General features: G+C 38.7%; 1 protein-coding gene across 16 annotated transcripts in view; it reads right to left on the bottom strand.

Annotated features, from left to right (window-relative positions):
* The window catches only part of TCF4 (transcription factor 4), a 356,728-nt gene extending 331,422 nt beyond the window's left edge, over nt 1–25,306 (bottom strand). For 10 of the 16 annotated variants that reach the window (XM_057526281.1, XM_057526285.1, XM_057526283.1 and 7 more), the window contains exons 1-3: nt 23,567–23,696; nt 22,543–22,634; nt 20,797–20,869 (exon numbers count right to left, since the gene is read on the bottom strand). In XM_057526281.1, coding sequence (XP_057382264.1) covers nt 20,797–20,869; nt 22,543–22,614 — 145 coding nt within the window. In that variant the 5' untranslated portion in view covers nt 22,615–22,634; nt 23,567–23,696. Of the gene's footprint in view, nt 1–20,796; nt 20,870–21,325; nt 21,393–22,542; nt 22,635–23,566; nt 23,697–23,980; nt 24,088–24,805 lie in introns of those variants that run through there. The other 6 variants (XM_057526284.1, XM_007191945.2, XM_007191942.3 and 3 more) reach the window with 5 other exon arrangements.
* Nucleotides 25,307–27,216: the final 1,910 nt, after the last annotated feature.

The raw sequence follows: 27,216 nt of genomic DNA, 5'->3' as shown, positions 1-27,216 counted from the left end.
TACATCTCTCTAGACAAGTGTCTGCAAGCCATGCCCTCCCCCACCAATATCCAGTTGCTGCCTGTTTTTATAAATAAAGTTTTACTGGAAGGTAGTCATGCTCTTTGGTTTCCTTGTTACCTCCAGCTCCTTTCATGTTACGACCGCGGAATTTAGCACTTGCAGCAAAGAGTATATGGCACGCAAAGCTGATATTTATTAGCTAGTCCCTTACAGAACAAATTTGCTGACCCCTGCTCTAGTCTATGTCAGTCTAGTTCCAGAAACATGTGTTTATTCTCTAGGTCTAAAGAATGATTTCTTCCTTTAGGGAAAATTGCTTTTTTAGACGCTACACATGTAAGAGGTAAAATCCACAACATAAGGGACTGAATACTCTATGGACTGAATACGAGCTTTCATTTAAATTTTAGCTTTCAAAAAATCAAAACGGCAAAATGTGTATTCGAACCAAAATGCCCTGCCAAAAACCAAAATATTTATTAAAGGAGGCAAGAGCCACAATGGCAGTGGGAAAGCTCTGAACAGAAAAGTTAGTTCACCAGCACTTGTATAGCCCTCCCCCATGTCCCCTTCTTTGGTCTGGCCAAGGACACCCTACTTGGCCCGAAGAATCCAACTCACCCAGTGATGCTTCCCAAATTTCAGTTCCACCTTCTTGGTCTTTGCCTTAACTAAGTACTAACTGAACATTTATGTAGTATATACTTTTCTTTATAAAGAGTTAACTTAAAAATAAACTCAGCCTTCTCCTAAGAATAATATCTATAAAACCCAGGCCTAGTTGTGCTAGTTACATTTTTTTTCTAAAACATATCCAATCTTAGATACATAGTAATGAATAGCCAGCCAACCAGACAGAAGGCAGACAGACACAACTATTGAAACTAAAAGATTCTATGTTTTCTTCTTCTCCAGATAGTAAAAAAATACTCATCGATAATCAATATTCGACTATGTCACTTCTCAGAGAACTCATTTAATTGTTCTTTAACTTTTATCATCTGTACACTCAAGGACCTCAGAGGGATACTGTGGGGAATAAAAGAGTTAGTGAATAAAAAGCTTGATCCATAATGAAATGTCGAAAAAAGCATGCCCCCTCCAGAACCTGATGTACATATTATGTGAGGTGATATATGTGTACGAACTTTGTGACCTCTACTCACTATAGTAATTTGTTAGAAGTTTGCCAAGAGAAGAAACAAGGCAGAAGATACAGAATGAGCTCTCCTCTTATAGTTCAGCACCTAGACTAAACCAAGGGTTTCCCTCTCACTACCTCTATGGCCTTGGACAATGCTCAAGGGATTCTCTGAGTCACACTTTCTTCTTCAGTGATTTGGTTTCAGGGCTTTACAAAAGATAGTGACTAAGAGTGCCTGACATATGGTACTCAGTGAGCGTGAATTTTCCCATCCCTAAACTGGACTGATATTTTATCTACATGCAAAATATGTGTGAAAATGAAAAAAATTATTATGGTCATCAGAAATTTATGTGACTTTGAAAATCTGATAAATGCACACAAAAGGAAAGTTTAGTGGTTTCCAATGACAACACTATGAATAAACTTAAAATGAGCATGATCGCATAAAACTATCATTCCTGTTAATCAGCAGATTCAAATTTTAAAATATATATATGATTATTGAATAATTTATTAATTAAATCTAGTATTTATTGAATCAATAGAAATTTTAACTTAGTTTAGCAGATCAAAGAAAGCCTCTCTGAGAAAATGGCATTTCAGATGAAGTCTGAATGGAGTTAGCCAGGCAAAGAATGAGGGGAGAGGTGCTCCAGAGCATGTGCAAAGGCCCTGGATCAAGGAAAAGCTTGGCAAACTCCAACACCTAAAAGAAAACCAATGTAGCTTAAATACTGTAACCAATAGGAGACAGGATCCAAATGAGGTTGGACAGATACCTCTAGGATATGTTAAAGAGTATGGAAGTTATTCTATAACACAGAAAGTGTTTATAACAGTGTAACATACTGAAGATGGGAGATGAAATGCTCTGTTTGACATTTTCTAAAAACTCACCCTGGCTGCTTTGGAATATGGATTCAACAAGGAAGAAGTGGAAATGTAGTTAGGAGGCTCCTAGAATATACCAGACAATAAATGATGGTCTTTTGGTCCTTCATTTCAACTGGTAAAAGTGGAGGTGGAGAGCAGAACTCCATGATGATTAGATGGGGAGAAAGTAAGAGAAAGAAAGAGGCTAAGATGTCCTGATCTCAGTTAATCAACTAGGTGCATGGTAGTGCCATTCCTAAGATGCAGAGGTAGGACAGGTGTATATTAAGGGGAAAGGGGGAAATCAAATAAAATAAACAGCTGGCTCTACAAACTGACACTGAAAAACACAAACGATACTGGAGCAATATATATGAGAGCTGATATCTTAGAAACAAAGATGACTTAGGGAGAAAATATACATGGGAATAAAAGTAAACGTACATTGACTGACTACTATATATTGGACATGGGTCAAGTGCATGGCAAGTATTACCGTATTGAATTTTCCCAACACCCTATTTCTACCCACTCTACAATATGGAAACAAGGTCACACTGCTAATAACTAGACGATAACCAACCCAATCTGATTCCAGATTGAGGCACTGTGCCACATTGCCTCTCAGCAGAAAAGGAAATGAAGGCCCAGGTAAGATTCCTTAGGGACTCAATTTACAGTTCATGCAGAAGAAGAGCAGCCAGCAAAACAGAGGCAGAAAACTGACAAAACGAAAAAAAACATGAGAATGTGGTATAGAGAAGCCAGATACATTGAATTTCCAACAAAAATAAACGAATATTTTCTCAAAAGTTGCTAAGAGGTTTAATGAAATAATATTGCTAAATTCCTAAGTACCAAGATGAAAAAGGAAAGCCATGGGAAAAGACAGCTGTCTAGAAAGGAATGGCAATTGGATGGACAGCAGACTTCTAATGAGCCACAATGGAATTCAGAAGACAGTAGAATAAATTCATCAGAGTAATGAGAAAAAAAATCGATGTCAACCTGGAATTTTGTGCCCTGAAAAATTATCTTTCAATAACAAGAATAAGGACATTTTGGATTAAAAAATACAAGAGTTGAGCTCCAACATTCCTATACCAAAAAACTTCTAAAGGATATACTTCACCAAATACGAAAATGATCCCATAAAAGTCAAAGAAGCCAGAAAGTATTGAGCAAAAAATATTAGTAAACCAGTAAATCTAACCACTGTCTATAATGTTTAAATAATAATATCTAATTTGTAGAAAATATTTTAAAGCTCCAAACAACAATACTCTTGTAGGTAGGGCAGTGATGTAAGGAACAGGATTCTACGGTGCTAAAATTGTTTCAAAGGGGAGTTAAGACTATAGACAAACTTCAGACTTTGTCAGATAACTATACATAGTAAAATCTGAAGGTAATCACTAAAAGAACAGAAATAAATTCCGAATAAATTCCATATAATGGGAGGGTAAAGTAAAAAACAAACAAAACCTTAACTAATTACTTAAAAAGGAATAAGAGAAAAAAAGTGTATAAGAAGCAATACAAATAGAAATTTAAAATTTAGATGACATTAATCACAGAGCTACTATGTCACACAATTCCAAGAGCCATATTCACAGTGTAGTCTATGTAAATGGCCTAACCCAAAGTACAAAAAAATGTAAATGGACTTAAATAATTTGATAACTGATTAGATTAAATTAAAATCCAGCTGTAGCTGGCAGACTTAAAACAAACCAACTTGGACGGGTTGAAAATAAAAAGTTAAAAAGTAGATACACTAGACAAATATTAGACAAAAAGAAAGTGAGATAACTATACTAGTAACAGGCCAAATAGAATTTAAGACAAAATAGTAGAAAGAGAATGACCACATATAAAGTGAATAAAGAGTTTAACTAACCATGAAGACCTAGTCATTCTAAACTTGAATACAAACAATTTCAATATGTATAAAGCCAAAACAGAAACACAGGGAGAAATCTGCAAAGTCACTATGATAGAGGATTATTTCAATCCACTTCTCTCAATGACAAAATGTCAGGCAGACAAAAAGAACTCTGGTAAAGGTATAGATGATTTTAAGGCACAATTAACAAGCTTAAATTTCTGGACACATACATCCTTCAACTCAATAATAAAAGAATACACAATTTTCCCAAGCACACAATGGAACATTTATGAAAACTGATTAATTAAAACTGACAATAGGGCTTCCCTGGTGGCACAGTGGTTGAGAATCTGCCTGCCAATGCAGGGGACACGGGTTCGTGCCCTGGTCTGGGAGGATCCCACATGCCGCGGAGCAACTGGGCCCGTGAGCCACAATTACTGAGCCTGCGCGTCTGGAGCCTGTGCTCCGCAACGGGAGGGGCCGCGATAGTGAGAGGCCCGCGCACCGTGATGAAGAGTGGCCCCCGCTCGCCGCAACTAGAGGAAGCCCTCACGCAGAAACGAAGACCCAACACAGCCAAAAATAAATAAATAAATAAAGTACCTATAACAAAACAAAAAAAACTCATTTTAAAACTGACAATAAAGCAAGTCTCACAAGAACCAAAGAAATGTTGTCACACAGAACAGTTCTCTGACAACAATTAAATTACATTCAAAGTCAATAATAAAAAGATAAATAACACATTCATTTGTAAAATTTTCAAGGCATCAATAAATATTGCAAGGGTCAAAGAAGAAAATCATATTGGAAAATTTTAAATACTTAACAAATAAAATATAATGAACATGTTACATATTAAAACTGCTGAATACAGTGAAAGCAGTACTTAAAGGGCATTTTATAGCCTTAAGTTTTTACATTAACAAAGTAAATGATAACAACTTAACGAGCTAAGTGGTCAACTTAAGAAGTTAGAAAAAAATCAGAATAAACCCAAAACAAATAGAAAGCTGGCAATAATAAAGATTAAAAATTAATGAAGTAGGAAAACACACACACACACAAAAATAATCCACAAAGTCAAAAGTTGATTCTTTTTGTAAAGACTAATACATGAGAAAAACATCTAGTGATCTTGATCAAGGAAAACACAAATAAAGCCAGGAATGAAAAATGAAACTTAATTATAGAATCAGCAGAGATTAGAAAGCTAACAAGAGAATACCATGAACAACTTTATGGTAATCAGTTCAGAATTTTATATGAAACATGAAATATTATATCTATCATATATGTAATTTTGTTCATATATGTAATTTTAAAACGAACTAAAACTAAAAAAGAAAGTAAAATTCTCATTCTCAATATTTTAATATTTAAAAATTGTATCAGTGCTTTAAAATCACCTCACTCGAGGCTCAGATTGTTACACAGACAAGTTTTACCTAATTTCAAGGAACAGATTATTTGAGATTTATACACATTCTTGTGATGAGTGATGAGAGATGATAGAGTGGAAATACTCTTCTATTCATTTTACAAGTCAGTATAACCTTGGAGCCAAAACCAGATAAGGATGGTAAGAGAAGAAATATTATGTATCAATCTTAGTTAGAAACATAGATGCAAGATACTAAAGAAAATATTAGAAAACTGAGTCCAAGATATTATTTTTTAAAAAGTAATAAAAATACATCAATCACATTAATCAATCCCAAAAATCCAAGGGGAGTTTACCATAGGGAAAAATATAAATGTCACTCACGACATTAACAGATTAAAGATATTTTTTAAATCATAATTTAAATATATGTAGAGGGGGCTTCCCTGGTGGTACAGTGGTTAAGAATTCGCCTGCCAATACAGGGGACACGGGTTCGAGCCCTGGTCCAGGAAGATCCCACATGCTGCGGAGCAACTAAACCCGTGCACCACAAGTACCGAGCCTGCGCTCTAGAGCCCACAAGCCACAACTACTGAGCCCACGCGCCTAGAGCTCGTGCTCTGCAACAAGAGAAGCCACCACAATGAGAAGCTCGCGCACCGCAATGAAGAGTAGCCCCCGCTCGCCGCAACTAGAGAAAGCGCACGCGCAGCAACGAAGACCCAATGCAACCAAAAATTAATTAATTAATTAATTAATTTTTAAGTTTAAAAACAATACTTTAAAAAAATCATTAAAAAAATAAATATATGTAGAAAAAACTGATAAAACTCAATACCACTCACAGTAAAACTCTTAGCAAGATATGTGTAGAAGGAAACTTCCTTAATGAAATAACTACCATCATCAATGGTGAAAATCAGGGAAAAGACAAGGATACCCAGTATTGCTGTTTCGATTTAAGAATGTCTTGAGGTCCTAGGTAGCACAGGGTAAGACAAGAAAGAAAAAAAAAAAACAGATATATCTGCTTGAAAGGGGTTTGAAAGGAAAAACAACACAACTGTCATTATTCACACATGATATGACTACCTATAAGAAAAACTCTAATGAAAGCACAAAGACAATTTAAAATTAATAAGAGAATTTAGCAACATGGCTGAATATGAAATCAATATACAAAAATCAATTACATTTATATATATATCAGGAACAAACAATATGACTATTTAAGTTAAAAGAAAATACCATTATCAATAGTAACAAAAATAAGGTACCTAAGAAAAAATCATCAAAAGATATACACAACCTCATGAAAAAAATTGTAAAGCTTTGAGATATCAAAGAAGACCTAAAGAATTGGAGAGATACATGAGTGGAGATAATCATTATTAAAGATATATTAATTTTTTCCCAAATTGATCATCAGATCCCATGCAACTTCCATAAAATACCTAAAAGGCTTATGAAAGACCTTGGCAAACTTATTTTTAAATTTCTGTGGAAAAACATAGCTAAAAGTAAAATGTACATATGGGATGAGAAGAAGAGGAAGTACCTCACCTACCATATACAAAAATGTGGTATGAAACTTACTACAATATGGCACTGAGGCATGGGTAGAAAAACTGACCAACAGATCAGAAAAAAGGGACTCAGAATGAGACCCTTACAAATACAGAAACTTACTGTATTGCAGAAATAGCACTGTGGATGCCTACGGAAAGGATGGACTTTTCAATAAATGATTCTAGAACAAATGTATATCAAGATATTTAAGAAAAAGTGGAATTGAACCCCTACTTCCCACTCTACAAAATCAATCCCAACTATATTAAAAACTTAAATGTGGATGTCAAAACTACAAAACGCTTTCCAGAAGAAACATATAAGAGAGTATCTTTATCACCTTGAGGTAGAGATGGATGTTCCAACCATGACACGAAACATGAAAAGGTAAAGGGAAAAAAAATGACTACATTAAATTTAAGGCCTTGTGTTCACCAAAAGATACCACAGGGAGGGTAAAACGACAGGTCATAAAAAAAGGGAAAGTATTTGCAGCATGCGTGACTGAGAAAATTATTATCCACATATATATCAAGAACATCCACAAACCAGTAAAAAAATAAAAATTTAAAAAGAAAACAGACTCAATAGAAAACTGAGGAGGGGAGATTCCATAGAACAAACATGAACGATAAATAAATACATAGAAAGATGTTTAACCTCATCAATTATCAGTGAAATGCAAGTTAAGACTACAGTGAGATACATTTTATATTGTACACCCACTAGATTGATACAATTAAGAAATCTGAGAACACCAAAGGTGGACAACAGTATGTATCCATAGTAACCTTTTATGCTGTGGGTAGGAGTGTAAATCGGTAACAACTTTGGAAAACAATTCGGCACTATCTTTTCATTTGGAACATTTGCAAGACTCTACAACCCAGAAATTTGACTCTTAGACATCTACAGGAATCAAAAGAGATGATCAAGAGTGCGTCAAGAGATGCTAGGAAAGTGTGTAGTCTCAAAAAAAGGGAATCAATCCAAAGGTTCATTAACTAGAAAATACATAAATAAATTAAGGCATATTCACCAGCAGTGAAAATGAACTAATGCCACACACGGCAACATGGAGGAATCCGAAACACGCAATGCCAAGTGTAAAAAGCAAGAAGCACGATACAACATAGGAATGATACCATGTTTATAATCCTCCATCAAGTGGAAAAAAAAAAAGAAAGAAAAAGAAAGAAAAAAGAGAATATTTACCTCTGGCAAGAAAGAAGGGGGAATGCAGATAAGGAAGAAACCCAGATGGTTCTGATGATACTGTAGTTTTGACAGTGAGTGGTGGGTCCCCGGGTCTTCACTCCATCATTTAGCTTCATAATTCATATATACTACATGTATTATTTTGTAGGTATCAAACATCACAAGGTAAAATATGTTTTGGAGTATTTGGTTGGGGTGAGACTTATAAAAAGCATACGGAAGGAAGGGATACAGAAGCCACCAGTGTAGCCAACAGTCAACAAAACTCTTGTTATAGAGGAGCCCAAGAAAGAGGACCAGTCAGTAGGGAGTGTGAATGAGAGGGAGAGTATGTGTTTGGTTTGTTACACTTTTGTTTTGTTTCTATTATGAAATATTTCGAGCACTGAGGTGTCAACCATAACATTCTACCATTTTTTTTCTTTCCAAAAAAATAAAGCACCGCAGATAACTGTGGAAGCACCCTGCGTGCCCTCCACACCCCAAAAGGACCGTAACTGCATTTCGTTTGATTTTTTTAACGGAGAGTTACCAGTGTGTGTCTGGATGCTGAAGGAGTTCTCCAGGAGGCAGGAACAACGCGTGGATGCCGTCCACTTGCATCAGCATCACCTACTAACTCACCAGCACAAGGCACATGTGTTAAGGGGTTTTCAGCTCAGCAGAGACGGTTCTGGACCTCGCTCCTTTCAGCACCCTTCTGATGAAGCACATGCAGAGCTCTTGGGTCACGGGGCCTAGAATCACTAACTGTTGTGGCTATCAGGATCCAGCCCATACCCGTGGCATTCCCCCAACGCTCTCACTAGCTGGCCGAAGCAAAGATGGCAAGGAAGAGAGAAGGAGGGAAAACACCTCTTTTTTTCTTCAACTTGAACAGTAAGTATACCGCAAGAATGGTGACAGTTTTCCTACCTAAAACGGACTAACAAACATAGTGGGTTGAGAGGGAACTCCCAAGAGTAAACCATAAGATTCATGAGAAAATGGAGGGAGCGGGGCAGAGAAGGAGCTTAGATGGTCAGAGTGAAAGGCGGAGCAGGGCTATTCACTGGGAGGTGTCAAAGCGAAAAACTTTATTTTGTGGCTCATCAAAAGTTACCAGATAACTTTCCCCCATGGCCACGCCACCTCAGACAAAACAGAATCAGGTAAACAGCGTTTCCATCTCAGACAGAGTATCGTACAAATCCTACCACCTTCCTAAAGTTCACCGAAGACGCTCAGCAACAGCGTGGGGATGTGCTAATACCTGATCCCAGGTGCGTGATGGACTCAATTCCACAGGTTGAACTGAACCATCAGAATGTTTACTGGTAATTAGAACGTAAGCTAGAGGAAGCCTAAATAGTGCATAATTACTGAAGACCATTAAATAAGAAAGCAAGAGTCCCTTTTGCCTCTTTCTCCCACTCCCACCTCTGCACCCTCTCACGACAGAATTGCAAAATCAATCTTCCACTTTTCTCAGAAAATAAAAAGCACTTCTGTGGCATCTGGGTGCAAAACAGGCAGTCGACAGCACACAGTAGCTGAACGAGGTCTCACGGTTACTGTTAGAAGATATAAAGTATAGTCAATTTTCAAGTATTCAAGTTATAGAAAGTTTCTCTCTCTCTCTCTCTCTCTCTCTCTCACACACACACACACACACACACACACACACACAAACACACACATGCAAATGCCACTGTGAAAGCTCCCCCAGCAACCCCATCTCTCAGCTGGGTTTCTGCAAACGTCTCACCGCTGGTTCGGGCCACCCACCCTGACTACCCTTGAGCTACGTTTTCCAGGCTGCAGTCAGAGTGTTCCCAGGCACAAATCTGGTGGGAGAAAACTGCACACTCTCCCTGCCTCACAGCCTGGCATGATCTGGCCCCTACCTTCCCTCTCCCCAGCCTCAGCTCCAACCAAGCTCTAGCCCCTCCCCAAACACCATGCCCTGCTGACCCCCAGCCCACTTCCCTCCCCCTCCCCCTCAGACCTCAGTCAGGTGTGCCAGCTTCAGGGAAGGTTCTCCTGACTGTGTGGTCAGATACCCTACTGCAAACTCATCTAATGCCTCACACCTCTCAACGTAGAGGCTGACATTTCTCTGGTTGGTTATTCAGTAAATGTCTGTCTCCTACATTTAGCCGATGCAGAACCGTGTCTGTTTTTTTTTTTTTTTTTTTTTTTTTTTAATTTATGGCTGTGTTGGGTCTTAGTTTCTGTGCGAGGGCTTCCTCTAGTTGTGGCAAGCGGGGGCCACTCTTCATCGCGGTGCGCGGGCCTCTCACTCTCGCGGCCTCTCTTGTTGCGGAGCACAGGCTCCAGACGCGCAGGCTCAGTAATTATGGCTCACGGGCCCAGCTGCTCTGTGGCATGTGGGATCTTCCCAGACCAGGGCTCGAACCCGTGTCCCCTGCATCGGCAGGCAGATTCTCAACCACTGCGCCACCAGGGAAGCCCCCCGTGTCTGTTTTGTTCATCATTTTATTTCTAGCACCCAGCATACTACCTGACACGTGGTGGATGCTCAATACCAAATTCTGAAAGTAAATGAATAACTTCCCGCATATGAATTTTTAAATAAATGTTAAAAATATTCAAGTGTGGGAACAACAACAAAAAGAAATACCTAGTGCCCTTAAGTAAATGGGCACTATCTACAAATCTGATATTTTAATTTCTGATCCAAAAAAAAAAAAAAACCCAACAAAAACATATGGGGCATAATTGTCATTGCCTCCCAAAAAGTCTTTGGTACCAAATTTGAGAGTACATTCATAACAATACTCTTCAAGGTCCAAATTCATAATCATTCAAGTCCATTCTCCCTCCTTTATACTCATGTAGAAGTTCACACACAGGATTTCAATGTTTCAGCTAAAACTGTAAAGTCTATAGTTATATTTAAAAAGCATCTTTGGAAGAAGTCTACTTCCACACTTTGACATCACTTATTTGAAAAGCACTGTCTTACTGAATCAATGTAGAGCCTGTACCCAATGACAGCAGTATCCTATGCCAACTGCAATGCTGGCCTTGAAATTATTTCTTCTTTATATCACCGTAATACCTAGCACTGCAATTTGAATCTTGACTCTCAAAAAACATTTACTAAATGAATGACTGAATGAATGAACAAGTGAGTACATGAAAGTTAATAATTCTTAATAATTCTCTTGTTATTCCGGTGAAACATATTCACAATGAAAAAAAAACACCACTATGTACATTCATCCCTTTCACTTTTCTGAAGCTTTCAACATTCTTTAAACAATCAAGCCTTCATCAACAATAACGAATTTTTTAAGTAAAACTAATTTGCTTCAAGTAATTATGGAGTATTTCTCACCTTATCCAATTCTACCAAAATTACTAGGGATTAAAGTGGGACACTACAAAATGTACACCCATGTAAAAAAGAAATAGTTCCACATGGGCTGAAAAGATAAACTGAAGAATAATAAGAGGTTAACAAAATCAGGGGGAAATTAGATATCAAAAGAAAATCAACCTTGCAGCTAAAAGAAACTAAATGAAGAATCACAGTGCCAACAACAGAACAGAAAAGCATTCCATGGTTTGGGATACCAGTTAGACAATGAAGTTCTAGAAGGCACCCAACAAATAATGATTATTTGAACAAGGATTGAAATTGATATTGTTCGGTCTTCCTTTTCAAAATTGCAAAACTGGGTTATATATGAAATTGTAGATTAAATCTTGAAACATGATTACCACCTGATGACCAAAATGTTTTCTCTCTGAGTTTAAAGGTGAAGGGGTTGCAAAATATTCCCAATATGAATCCCTTATGTTCGAAAGTGAAGAAAAAGTTTGGGGAAGACATAGGTTCGAAACTGACATTTTTTAAAAAAAATGGGTAAAGGGGTCTAGAATATTCTCTTTGTCATAAAACTCTTGTTTATATTCTGCAGCAAACATTTATTAATAAATTCTTCCTACGCCAATTCCAACTAGAACTTGAATTGTTGGTTTCAACTGGAAACTGGAATCACTGTAACAGTAGGAGGTCACAGAGGAAAAGACACTGTAATGTGAACTAACCAATACTCAAGGAGAGGGTGGTATTTACGTATTTTTCCTCTGCGTGATGTCAGTATGACACATTTTATTCACTTTGCCAATATGAAACAGCTATTTAACGGCAAACATGGCAAAAGAATCTAGATTGCCAGAATTCAGTTAAATAAATCACTTTCTCCAAATTAGCTTAAAATTTCCACTGCTGAATGATACAATAGGAAGAGTTTGGAACTGGGAACACCTAAATCTTGATTTCCACCCTGCCACTACCATTAAAAACATATATTTTGGGAAGGAACTGGATTATCTCAAAGGGAAATCCCAAATCCAGAAAAGGAAAAAAAAAAAAAGGCACCCAAGACAGGAATGTGTGCCTGGAGATGACTGAGGTGCCTAGACCATAACTGAGTCCACTGCCGAGCTGAGGAACTTGCTCTCTTTCATCCACGCTTTGCAATGGCCTTCCTCTGTGCCTGGTTCACAGTGATCTTGATATTAAATGCTCCGTCCCAATGCCCCCATGTCAAAACCCTCCTCCTCTTTCAAGAATCAGCGTTGATTTGTCCATGAAACCTTCATTATTAATTTCCCCCAGCAAGAAATAAGTTTTTCTTTATCTAAACTCCCACAATGTTAATGACACTTGTCTTCTGGACATTGAGTATTAATTAAACATGTACATTTCTATTCTTTCCTGTCAAAATACATGCCCTCTCAGGGCATGACCTTGCTCCCACAAAGCCCTCTGAGTCCTATAATTGCTAACGCAGGGGATGTGTACATAGCATGTACTAAAAATATATATTAGATGAGCCATCAATAAGAATTATGATAGGTAGATAAAAAATAACTGGCTAGATAGACACAACCGACATCCCATCTCCACTGGTTACATATTAAAACCCGAGGGGCTAAATTGAAGCTATGCTATGAGTCTCCAGATAATGATATAACTAAATAGACCTTTCTAAACCATTCATTATCAATTTTTACTCATCTTAAGTGGATATAAAAGTAATTACTGACAAGATATGCAAATGTGCGTGTTTTTCATCTTGCTCTTCAGCATTTTACACAAGATGAAAACTGGAGTGTCCGGAGCTATCATTTCAGTATCTTCCTTCACAGAAGGTAGGTCTTTCCCTAGTTTAAAAGTCCTCGAAATGCCCTGTAGTTAAGTCTTGGCTTGGGAGATTTTTAGATACAAAACCTTCCATTTGGATGCCTTGCAATTCAGCTAAGTACCCCAAAAGGGAATGTTTAAATTAATGGAAGATTAAAGCTAAAGCAAGGAAGAACATTCTAAAAGGTATTCCGTAATGGGGCTTTGTCACCACCTTCTCTGTTTTATTGGGAAAATAGTCTTTTCCCAGGAGGCTGAAAGTTTATATGCCAATCATCAGTCTCGTTTAACTATTCGAACTTAAAAATGTCAGAGAAAAAAAAAATTAGTAATGGAAATGCTGACATGCTATGAAGTCAAGAGGCACAAGCAGCTGCTCCTGTAACCCAGGGTCATAATTCAATCAAGCTGTATTTTGACGTCATCTGTTACAGAAAAAAACCAAATGGTTTATGAACAGCACCAGAACCCCCAAGATTAAATTACAGCCCTGATATTTAATCAGGGGTCTTACTTTGTTATTTTTAATAACACAATACATTTTAACAGTTATTCGTCAACTGCCTTAGCCAAATTAGAGCACGTGATGACAAGTGAGCTGGATTACGATGTCCATCTCTCACGATCTGAACTTTTATTATTTTTCAGAAATGGAAGATCATACAGGTTTTCCTCCTCTTAAGAAACATACAGTTGGTACCAACGGATTGAGTCCAAACCTTAATTAAAAGCAGCATGGGGTCCCTGAGCAGCAGGTCAGGACATCTGTATTTGTGTCCCATTATAGCCCATAACCAACTGTATGATTTGGGCAAAAGACTTTTAACCCTCCCAAACCTTAGCTCTTTAACCAAAAAAATCATAGAACATCTCTAAAGTCTCCTGCTAAGTCTAAATTTCTATAAGTCCTTTACTTGAAAGGCAATCTTGTGTAGTTTCTTTGGGATTCCCTGAGGATAGAAGGGCAAAATTTTTATAGCTGAAAAGACAATGAATTTTTAATTTAATTAAAAAATCACTCTGATCGAAGAGGCATTTGTCAGCTAAAAATTTTAGGGGCAATATCAATGTCAGCAAACGAAACAGGTTCTTTAAAAAGTAATGTACAAATACTGCTGAACGTGTGAAGGGTTGTTTGCAAAACAGATCAATACAGGCACATCCAACAATGGACTGCAGTTAATAAACCGCATATAGTAATTACCACCAATGGCAGTTTAGAAAGTCATTCATTAAATGTTAATTGTCACACAAAAGTACAAAAGCAGCCATTTGAACAATGGAGTGGCTGCACCTTTAAACAGAATACTTTCTTACAGCCCTGAAGTTCATCCGTATAAACTGGTTCTAAACACACCTGGGTACCTGATATGCTGATTAACTGGGCCTTTATTGTTGAAATGAAAGCAAATATGACAACCTTTTTTCAACACTTTTGCTATTCCTTTGAGCCTGATTAAAAATATATATATATATGTAAAACTTATAGAAAGTGTCAACCAATCTTCTCTAAAGATTAAATTGTTATTTCTCTTACATCTCTCGTAAGCATTAAAGAGACATATGGTTGAAAAGTACCCACCTAAACCTCACGTGCCTATGTCATTGCCGAGTCTAAGTGGGATCACAGATTTAGAAAATGGATAACCCATGTCTAAGCTTATAAACTTGGCAGTCAATTTTGAAAACTTTATTCAGAGTAATAAGAAACCGGTAACAAAAATAAATAAAACCTTTAAAAAAAAATAACTTTGATGTGCTTTACTTTACTTTCTCTAATACTCAGCACCATCTAATTAACTTGGAAGAACACCTGGTCATAAAAAAATAGCTCATAAAAGACAAAAAATAAGGAAGGAAGGGATTTTTTTTCTGTTCCTACCTAGCTTCATTTAGATGCTTTGTGCAAGATCTGACTTACCCAACATATAGGTATAAGTTCTAAAGGTTTGGCCAAGAACATTTTGGTTCAAGACTTGTAAACTGAAGAACATTTCAAAACACACCATGTTCCTTATTAGACAACTTCAGATCTGTTATCTTGGCTTATGGGAACAGATCTAAATAGCATCATAATACTTAAACGTTGAAGCCTGGGGCCACCAGGACTCAACTCTCTGCCTTGGACGAGGCTGCAAACTTCCAATATAAAATGTAGTTTACCATTAGGAGTAAATGTTTGATCTGTAAAGCTTCCAAAATTACTTTGTTTATCATAGCAGATGAAAGTAAAAAGGAATAATTTTAAGCTCAAAACAAAACTGTTTATATGACAGTCTTTACTGCTCCATGATTCTAAGCATTTAAGACAGATTCGAGCAATTAACAGCATAAACTTTCATTACATAGTTCTATTATATATGTTTATGTGACTTAGCTGTTCATCTGTTATTTAAGTGATTTCCTCATTACAATAGCAGGGTAAAGATGATTTGCTGATGCTGTCAAAAATGTTAAGCATTTCAGGCTCAACAGATCTTGGACCCCTATGCTTGTTTAATGCATTTTATTTACTTAAGTCAATGTCAAAGAGAGTACTGCTTCTTCCTTCTGAATTTAGAAAACGTAACATTTTAAGCACATGCCTGGTAATAGACATATCAAAACTTCAAAACTGCTTATTTTAGTGATGCAGATAGAATTCAGGGTTTTTGTTCTTGAATATTAAGTTTCAAAGATCTAACAAGGAACTGCAAAACTTCTTTTTACAGTTAAAGATAGGAAACCTTCCTTTTTTTTTTTTTTTTTAGATATTAACAGAGCAAGCTTGGTTACCTCAACTTTTGGTTTGACTAGGTACATTAAAATAATTGAAAACAAAATATTTTCACTGGTACCCAAGCAGACTGTCAATTTACAATAGAACCAAAACACAACTTTGAAAATACCTACTATATTTTCCTTGTTAAAAAAATAATAAAAATATGAGAGAGATACTAAGTCACATTGAAATCCAACATAAACTAGAAGCCTAGTTTGGATAAGAAAGCAGGAAAAATAATGGACATGGTTTATAACATTATCTTAAACATGTTTTTAAAAAATGTTTATCTACACTAAAGATCAGGAACAGTATTGCACACCAAGCCTCAATAACATATCCTTAAGCCTATAAGATATTGAAAAAATAAGCTGTATCTGGGTTTAGAACCTGATTCATTCTGGCTGCCTTGAGAGCAAGTAGTTTACCATCTCTGAATCTCAGTTTCCTCATTTATAAATTGAGCATGGTAATCCTGGCATCTCACTGGGTTCTTGTGAGGATTAAAAAAATACAAGAATATAAAGTGCATAGCACACCACTTGGCATAGTAGGAAGCACTTTAGTTCTGTCAGTGTCATGCCCATCCACCCCTGTTATTCAATCTAACATCTTGCAAATAGTCAGAGGCCAGGTCAGGCAAAAGAGAATGATCAACAATCCAAAATTCAGCTCCAAACCTTAAAAAGCACTCAAAGGGCACATGCACACTTAGAGGCATTTGTAGGCACAAAGATCAGCACACAAATCCTGGTACCCTATTACGCAATACAAATTTAGAAAAACATAGTAGTGAAACCAATATTACTCCAATAGAAGGATTTGCAGGGCCATATAGAATTAGCAAATCAAAACTTGTTTTTTAGATTAGCAAATAAAGGCATAGTTTAGAACCTCTTAACTTGGGCCTCAGTTTTCTTTGTCTGTACAATGAAGGCACTGGGCTATTTCTAAGGGGTTCCTATCCCCCGAATTCTATGATTCTAACAGAATGGGTTTAATGCCACTTTGCTTATTTTGTAGCCTGTTAACCTGCATTTTATAAAAGTCATACAACCCTTATGAACTGCACTATAATAGTAAGGCTGTTTAAAACACACACACACAATTAAATAAGTGTGCTCCACAAATACCTTTAAGGGAGACCATTTGTTTTTTCACGCCATAACCATGAACTCAAACTGTGCGGATGGAAATTAATTCAGGATGCTGACCATTTGAATTTTCTCTGTGATACAAAACTACCCATTGGATCGATTTATTTTTTCTTACTGAATTTACCAAACTGATGTGTCATTTGGGTGTCATGTGGGTATCAGTGAACTAACTTGCGTGAATGTCAAGAAGTGTTTTTTCTCTTCCAAAAATGACCATGACAGGGATGTGGTGTGTTTTACTGCTGCTCTTAATTGTTAAAACACCCATCCATTTGGCACCTTTAACAAATGCTGAACACCTAAGTAAAACTAAACAGTTACGGGGGAAAAGGCTCAACTTTTAAACGAAGGGAGGAAGATGCAGGATCCGTCACAGACTAACTGTAAATACATGTAACAGATGTGACCAGGACTGGTGTTGAGTATGGATAATTTTAGAGCCCCAACTTTAAAACTACTTTGCAAAAGATGCCGAAACTAGTATGTTTATCTTTTGCTCATAAAAGACTCAAAGGTAACCAAAGAAACTGTAGTTTTGTTATATTAGAAAATTAAACCCCTGTTCATCAATAAATTATAGACTCTAGGTGAATTTTTCTTTTCTTCTGGTAACTTTGCCATCCTACTTTTTAATGAGAATAATCTTCCAATCATCCAGGCATGTGGATGCTTTTAGCTAGTTTTAAGATCAATGATATAATGGATCTGAAATCCCTTTATATAAGTCACCATATAGGTTTCAAATATTTCTTAAAAATAATTCCAGAGCCCACCAATTCTCCCCGTTAAGGTCATCCAAGCTCTGAACTATCATGGCTGAATTGTTTTAGTGCTCTCTGCTGAACACCTGCAAACATCAAACAAAAACTGCTGGTCCTTTCCTGGGTTGACAAAAGCCTTTCATGTGAAAAATGCTCCCTGGGAATGTCAGGCTGTAGCTCAGGTTACATTCCATTCTCCCTAGCAGCCTCACTATTTCTTAAGGTGGTAGGAAAAACCATGTTTGTGAAATGAAAGATTAAAGGCAATATGGCCACACTTTTTTTAATTCTCACATTGCAAATCACGAAGGAGCGTCCTATATGAATGGAATCCACAGCTACTGAGAACTTTAAGCATGAAACATTACCATGCCTCACTTTGAAAAAAACAGAGCTGGTTTTTCCAATATGAACAGTTCACTTATACTTCGGATCTTTTTTCTCTGGACCCAAGTTTCAAAGCTACCCATGGAAGTGACATCTGAGCACCCTTGGGACAATGGATATTAACCTGATGTACATTTAGAAAATTATTTCTCAGTCCAAAGTTTCCTAGTTCATCCTTCCAGGAGCAAAATGCAGTTTTCCTCATTTTTTTTTTTTATTTGTTATGCTTTAAAAGGGACTTATCTTTGTTACTGAGTGGAAACAAAGCCATTTAACTGTGTCTTGGACAGATGAGAAAAATCAACACCCCAATCTGTACCGTGTATATTATAGACCCCATCATACTGCATTGGATGAATACCCTGCATTTTCAATCCAGCAGTGAGAACAAAATCCGCACTACACTTTTTACCTTTACAAGTAAACATTTGGGCCTGAAAACTACACCTCTGGTACAACATCACTTAAAGTTTAACACCTTAAAAATAATCACAGCGTATTCATTGGAAATATCACAACACGTCTCACTAAGGATGAAGCCTCTGTCTAGGTTCACATATACAGATATACTGTCTTAAGAACTGTGTAAATTTCAGTATATGATCATTTACCAAAATGCATTAATACATATTCATACTTATTCAGCCTACACTCTGTAAACACTTAAACATCATAGCAAGGACTTCATTTAAATGTGAACATAGAAAAGGGACCAGATGCACAATTATCTTTTTAAATGTAACACAATTTCATGCTTCTAAATCACCTTACTTTATTAAACTATACCTAAACTGATATACTTAATTATTCCAAATGTGTCCATTTTACAAAGTACAAAAGAGTATTTTTGCACTGACTCTGAAAGCAGTCTATCTCTGAGCCTTTCTGACATAATCTACTTTCAGATTTCAACTGAATATACATTTTCTTTAGGAAAATCATGAAGAAAGTTGCTGTCAGAGATAAAGTTAGTAACTGTTTTGATACTGTCTAACATGAAAAATTAATCTGCCTACAAGAGATACTTGTACTCATCTTTCCTTCAAAGTTGTATAGAGAACACGATACAGAAATTTGGAAGATACAATACGAATACAACAACAACAAAAATTTTAAGTCCCAAATGAAAATTATAACAGGGTCCAGGACAGTAAAACACAAACATATGGTCAGTAGCCCTTTTAATCAAAGTGGACCCCCCAAAATAAAAGATAAAATATAACTATAGGAGGCATCTCATATTTCACAAATCAAGTTATAGAGATAAAAAATCCCTCAGACTTATGGGGGCCAGCAAAAGGAGAAGTAACTTATTTGGAAATGAGCAACTTTAAAATGCCATTAATTTTATTTAAAAAATACCAATTACACAAATCACAAAGATGAACAGATTTCTTCATTGCTACAACACCAAATGAATATTAAGAGATGTGAAATTATCTTCAATAGCTAACAGACAATTCCACTGGTATCTCACAGCTAAACGATGTCAACATTTACCAGTCTGACTTAAGAACAGGACTCTGTCTAATGTCCTGTTATGTACCACTGCCAGAACTCCTAAAATACTACAGCTGTTTAACAAGCATAAATGGATTTAAGCCTTGAACCTAAAGGACAGCAGGCAACAATGTATGCCTCCTTCTGATATGAAATTCCCTACACAAAAAAAATACGTTTTAAATGAATAGCATATTTTCAGTTTTCACTTTTAATAAGAGACCTTCAGAGAGTCCCCTATTAAAACTCCTCCTTAGATACCAGATAATCATTGCACACACAGATTCCTTTGTGAATAGCGCTAACGTCTTTTTAAAGCATCAGCCAAAGACCTTTCATTTATAAAATGTAAAAGTCCTTCCAAATTTGCAACTTTAAGTATAGAAAAATTCATCGCACAATTCTTAAAAAAAAAAAAAAAAAAGCTAAAGCACCAAAAAGGATATTTTAAATATAAATGAATTCATATTTAGCTCTCAGATTAGCAAGAGTCTCTCTATTTACAGCTATGGTTTACTACGCAGCATTCATCTGCAAAATTAAGTGCTCATTTCTTTAAAAGGGTTAATTATACATAGTACCCAATAAAATTGATATTATTTACAAGGGATTTGCCCTTTTCATGAAAGTTAGATTTTTCCCTCTATTTTCAAATAAGGAAACATTAATTTATTCCCCCATGTTAACACTGTCTTATCTTCACATTTGATTACAACTGTATCAGAAAATTGCTTTTAAAGTAAGTGATGAATTCTGAGACAGCTTCCTTGATTGAAAAAAAAAAGAAAACCTACTTTTAATTTTGCAAAAGATAACGTTTTTGCCTAAGTTATACCACTAATGGATAATGAAATAACCATATCATTACAGGCTAAAATTTCAATGACTTTTTCAGAACACTTCAACAGAGCCAAAAATATACCATGAGTGAATAAACATCTAAGAACATTTAACTACACACTAAGAAAAGAATTTACATACTTGAGCCAGTAAAATGTCCACTCGCCAAAGAAGTTGGTCCATTTTTCCCACTGCTCACAGGAGGTGAAAACATCTAGAAGAAACAAAGAAATATTACTGTTGAAAAGAAGACATTTGTGCCTTCAGAGTTCATCAAAGATCTTTCATACTCTCACTATATAATATACAGTTTATGCTAAGGGTTCATTTTAGTAAAATACATCACCATCCAACTTAAAACTAAAACAGGCACAACATTACCAATCACTCTCCCCCCGCCCCAACCTTTACCACTGTTTTCTTTTTCCTCAGGTTCATTAGATCGCCAGAACTAGGCAGGGCTACATTTTAAACCAGCACAGTCCCCATAATGTGAACAAGATTCAGTTTGGAGGGCAGCAAGCTCTCTAGAAAACACTAGTTTTACAAAGGAGAAGAAAGTTGCTTGTTTTATATTGAAAACCTTGGCCATAAACGTGGCAATGTCCATTTCCATCCCGTATAGGATTTGCCTGTCATATGTGAACCCAAATAAAAATAAAAGTGCCACCTGCACTAAATTCTCATTTCGTCTCTAACATGAGAGCAATTTGAAGCAAGACTCTCTCTCCCTCTCTCTTTCTCTGTTTCTCTCTCTCTCTCTCTCTCACTCTCACTCTCTCTCTCTTTCACTCTCTCTCTCTCTCTCCAGCATTTATTTCGACCCTAATTGGTTTCCCTCTTCTTCGACGTATCTAGTGGATAATGCGCACCTTCCCTGAGTCAGAGCCTGCAAAAAGCAAAGGAACGAATGGAGAAAGTGCAGCAAGCAGAAAGGGGGCTACAAAGCTGCCTAGGGCTACGTTTCCTGGCAAAACTTCCGAAAGCCATTTCTCCAAAAGGTCTAGAACAGAAGCAGCAGAGGCAGCAATAGCAGCAGCAGCAGCAGTAGCGGCGGCGGCAGCAGCAACATGAAAGAGCCCCACTTAGAAGGCGGTTTGGATTTTATTTGTGTGTTTTGTGGATTCTTTTTATTTTGCTTTGCAAATGCATCTTACACCAAACTCATCTGGCATTAAAAATGAATTAATTCCCCTGACCTGTTTGGGACTTGGTATGGGGAAGGGAAGCAAAGGGATGGAGAAGGACCAAGTTCCGTCGTAAAAACTCCACAAGTGTGTAAGTTCTGCTTTGTGCTGATCTCAGGACTCCGAGATTTACAAAGACCGTCTAAAAGGGTTCTAAAGAATGTATGCTCAGCCTGTGCACGCGAGTTTTCAGAATCCCAGGAAAAGATGGAATTAGGAGGACTACAGGTCCTACTAATCCAAAGCATCCTCAGTTTAAAACTTTGACACAACTGGGGTCTCCTATTTTCTCTTTTCCATTTTCAGAAAAAATAAATAAATAAAATGAGCAGTGCGCAAAGTATCAGTACTCTCAGTGTCCAGATAAGGCCAAGTTTAGGGGTGGTTTACAGTTTTAGGGGTGTCTGTTTTTCCCTTCCATTGGAGTGAGACTCCATTATTTGGGGGGGTTCGGTGGGTAAGGAATTCAAAAGCAAGTAATTAAGACTCTGGAAAAAAAAAGCCTGAATCGTCCATCACACCCAAAAATTGTAGTTAAAAACTTATCAAAAAGACCTTCATGTTTACCAAGGACTCAGCCAATTAAAAATTATTCCTGTCCTTTAGATTATTATTGGTTTCTAGCTCAAAAGTGTTTGGGTTTTTCGTTTTGTTTTGTTTTGTTTCACAGCTGTTGTTAGTTTCCACCGTTCTTTCTTACCGCACTGAAATCCAGTAAATCACTCAGCTCTTTGTCCGTCCCTAAGGCAGCCATTCGCTGTTGGTGATGCATTTTAGCAAAATCACACAAACCTAGAAACATGGAAATAACCGCAATCAGAAAATCCAGTCCCAATCCTTGGAGAAAACACAATCGGATTTTTGGAGACTGGGGGGGTTGTGGGGTAGGGATGTGAGGGCGGATGGGATTAAGGTAGAAAGGAGGGAGGGACAGACAGGAGAGTTGTTTTTTGTTTTTGTTTTTTTTTAAGAAGGAATAGGCAGCAATAGCAAAAAAAAAAAAAAAAAACACAAAAAAACCAAAAAACTGCTATTGATATTGTATTTCCAAAGAGACGATCAAAACTGGTAACATCCACTATAAAACCAAATCCGGGAAGGAAAAAAAAAAAAAAAAGCCGCTCTTCAGCGCATCATTTTATGCAACAGGAGGTAGAGCGAGAAATGAATGGATCCCAGAGAAAAGAGAAACTACTCAGAACGATCCGGTCTCAACTTTCCCCCCACCCCCCCACACACTCACACACACGCACACACGCTCACACACACGCTCACACACACACCACTCCCCTCTGCGTTTCAAAGTAGCTATAAAGAAATTAAAGATGAGCGTCTCTGGAGTGAAAACACGTCCAAAGGGGGAGGGGTGACAGGGTCGACGAAAGCGTGCGGGGGGGGGAGGGAAGCGGAGTGGAGGGTCGGGTCCCGTAATGGTCCAGCACCCTAATTTGTGAAAGAAAGGGTTGTAAAAATTAAAGTCAGGCCCTTGGCAAAGTCATCGGTCCCTCCAAGTGGCACTGCCGGGGAGGGGGCGCTGAGGGGGGGGGGTAGGGACGAGGGGGAGGGAAGAGGCGCGGGAGAGGAAGGGGTGTCTCCAGGGGGAGCGCCGGGAGCCGGGAGCCCGCGGCACGGGAGGCGCGGAGCCGCGTGCGGGGCCGCCGAGCCCGAGCCCCACGCCGCCCGGCGCACCAGCCCCGCCGAGCCCCGCCGGCGCCGGTACCTACCGCCCGCGCGCGAGAAGGGGCTCTCCGTGCACCGCCGGCGCCGAGGCGGCGTTCATGTCTAACCACCGCCTCCACCTCCTCCGCCTGCGCCCGCGCCCGCTCCTTCCCCGCCGCCGCCGCCGCCGCCGCCACTACAGATCCGCAGACACACAGCCAAGATCCCTGACTCTTAACACCAACTCTCTTCTCCGGGGAGGGGAGGGGACGAGGGAAGGGGGGGAGGGGGAAACACGCAGAGGCGCACGGAATTGCAAGTTCAGCAAAGAAATGGGTGGGGGGCCTCCGGCGGGGAGACGCGGCTCGCTCGGGTCGGGCTGCCTGGGATGCACCCCCCCCCGGAGAAAAAAAAAATCTCAACACCTCCCCCGCCGCGCAAAAAAAAAAAAAAATTACAAACGAAATTTCATCGAGCACCTCATTTTCCCTCAGAACGTCAGTTACAATATGAAGCCTGAACAGTTCAGTTTTTGCCCGTTTCATCCATCGGAGGCACTTTGAAATTTATTCGAGTTTACATCCCCTCACTTCTTTCTTTCTCTGACTCTCGTTCCCTCTCACTCACACATCCACACACGGCAAAGCAAGTTTATACTAGGCTGCAAATACACGTGATGCAAAAAGACTTTGCCAAGAGGAACAATATTTTTCTTTTCCAGATATAAACCAAGCCACATTTTGCTGGGGAGATTTTCATGTCGGTAGTTCTGCGTTGGGGGCGAAACCTAAATTACATACGTTTTTTTCCCCTCCCTTTTAAGTCACAGAATAGTATAGCTGCAAACTTCAACAACAACAACAAAAAAGGCAATTTTTGAGGGTGGATGTTGTTTTGTTTTTACACTTGAGTTCCTAGGCACGCTAAGTCCCCGTTCGCCAGCACTTTAAGTTTTTAATTCAACATTTACCATTACAGGCCCTGCATGCTCTTAAAACACACTTTTTCACATCACTTTTTAGGATAAAAATTAAGCTGCATAATTCTATCGTTTCGTAATAACAAGCGTACTTTATCCAGTATATGCAACATACGCTATTTTAACGTGTGTTAAAATACACATTCTATAAACCCTGTTATTGCTAGATGTGCGAGTACATACACAAAATGCATGCACACACTTTTTCCCATTGGCGATTATTTAATAGGTTGTTCCTTTTGTTTTAATAAAACACTGGGATCGACATTTAAAATATTAAATTCAATTACAAACAGTTTACTCTGACAGCAAATTGTAACGTTACCTTAAATGGCCACAAATATGCTCACAATATTCCAAGGAAAGTGACTTTAAAAAGAGAGACAAAAATCTTCTGCAAGTACTTAGTATCTCACATGTGTATCCCCCAAAAAAGTATTTTAACTGGTACTCAGTTCTGCTCCAGGGATATCCACAGAATACAAGATTATGCGCCTGGCTCTGGTTTTTGCATATTCCACCATAAAACTGCAACAAAATTCCCTCCCCCAAAAAAGAAATCATTAAAAAAAAAAATCCAACAACTTTTTCTTATTGTTTATAAAAAAAATATCAACACAGGATAGTTATAATTTTTCCTCAAACAAATCTTGTTGGTGGTTTTTTTTTTTTTTTTCTTCTCCTCTTATAAAGCCTTAAACTTGTTCCAAGTTTAGAGGTGTCTCATCATCATCATCCTCCTCCTCCTGATCATCACCATTGACTCCCCCGTGGAGTCACATTGATAATAATAGGTTTCCCTGAAAGATACATTGTAATCCATTCACATCCGGGCACTGCGGACTTATAAAGAGAAGGCGCTGCGGCCGTGGCTGCTCCTCCAGACAATGACTGGGGAGGGGCGGGGCGGGAGCGGGCAACCATAGAGTAGTAAACAGAGTGCCTAGAGAGGCGACCAAGATGGCGGCGCGTGCGGGCCACGCCTCCTCCGGGGAAGGAGGCGGGTGGTGGGGTTCGGGAGGGTGTCGCGCGTGGGCCAGAGCTGTAAGGGCTCTCGAGGCTGGGGGGCATTCGTAGGCCCCGTGTTCCTGCGCGTTGCTTCTTGTTCCCGGCCCTTGCCCTTCTCTGTTCTTCGACTCAAAAGTGTAGTTTCTAAATAAATTAAGGAATTAAACTCCAAAGACTTGCGCGGAGGAGTCGGAGTTCGTGAGGGAGGCTCGGGAGAGGGAGGCCTCCCCGACGGAAAGCCGGAGCCTGGTTCTCCCGCAGTGTGGAGCCGGCCTTCTTAGCGAGACTCGGGCGGCGTGGAGAGAGGCCGCCGAGCCAAGGTGTAGCTCCTGGGCCTCGAGAGGGATGTGGGTCCTCTCCTAAACCACCCCGCACCCATCTTTTTCTTGACCCCTGGAAAGTGAGAACTGTCTAAGTCCAGGAAGTCCACACTTGGAGAAGACGTTCGTTTATTCCCATGTAGGCTTAGATCGATTCTGTGCCGTGACCCACTACTGATGCAACGTCTCGTTCTCGCCCAGGAAGTTCTACCCTCTCTGGCCAGTTTTCTGGTCTGTGAAATGCAAATAGGAAAGGCCCGCTTTATGAATTTCGTAAGAATTAAAGGGATCAAGATAAAGACGGAGCTGCCCCGAAAGAAATCTTCCCTTTCCATCTCTAATTCCTCGCTAAACCAACTGATACGTCTAATCTAGTCCATGGGATTTTAAATGGAGATTACTCCGAAAGAATAGCTTGTAGCCCTCCCCCAGGAGAAAAGCAAGTAATAATAACGATAGGTTAACCCTTATATAGTGGGTTTACTATGTGCCAAACACTGTTCTAAGAGTTTCTCAAGTACTGGTTGTTTTAATCCTGAGAGTGACGTCTATGGAGTTTGTGTTACTATTTGACCCAGAGCCCTTTAGTAAGTGGTACAGACTTGCCTCAATTACACTTTATTAAGTGATAGAGCCCACCTTGGAAGACAGGCAGTCTGCAATCAGAATCCACATCCAACCGCATTCCTAATCCATCTGGCAGCGGGAACATCCTAATCTCCATTTTCTGATGCAATTTTGTGGCAGTGACAGAGTTCAGATCAATTTTCATGATCTTTTGTTTATAGGTAAGTTTTTTTTCAAATAAATTATTTATTTTTGGCTGCATTGGGTCTTCGTTGCTGTGGGGACTTTCTCTAGTTACACAGGGAGCGGGGGCTACTCTTTGTCGCGATGCACGGGCTTCTCATTGCGGTGGCTTCTCTTGTTGTGGAGCACGGGCTCTAGGCACGAGGGCCTCAGCAGTTGTGGCACGTGGGCTCAGTAGTTGTGGCTCGGGGGCTCTAGAGCGAAGGCTCAGTAGTTGTGGTGCATGGGCTTAGTTGCTCCGCGGCATGTGCGATCTTCCCGGACCAGGGCTCGAACCCGTGTCCCCTGCATTGGCAGGCGGATTCTTAACCACTGCGACACCAGGGAGGCCCCATAGGTAAGTTTTTAGAGAACAAGAAGTAGGGCATTTATAGGTTGTTTCCTGTCTGTTCACACACTGTGCAGATTCCTGTCTTCTATACCCGTTCCACGTCCTCATCTTAAAATAAAATTTTACATTTAGACACCACTTTATGCTGCATTATCACAAGCATTATCTCTGATTCTCAGAATAAGCCTCTACCCTTTCAACTGAAATGATGTAATAAAAAGATCACAACCGTTTGTTTAGGAGAAATATTCTACTGGCTCTACCTCT

The sequence above is a fragment of the Balaenoptera acutorostrata genome, chromosome 13, assembly GCF_949987535.1.
Source record: "Balaenoptera acutorostrata chromosome 13, mBalAcu1.1, whole genome shotgun sequence".
Taxonomy (NCBI): Eukaryota; Metazoa; Chordata; class Mammalia; order Artiodactyla; family Balaenopteridae; genus Balaenoptera; species Balaenoptera acutorostrata.
This window is presented reverse-complemented; position numbering and strand designations above follow the sequence as displayed.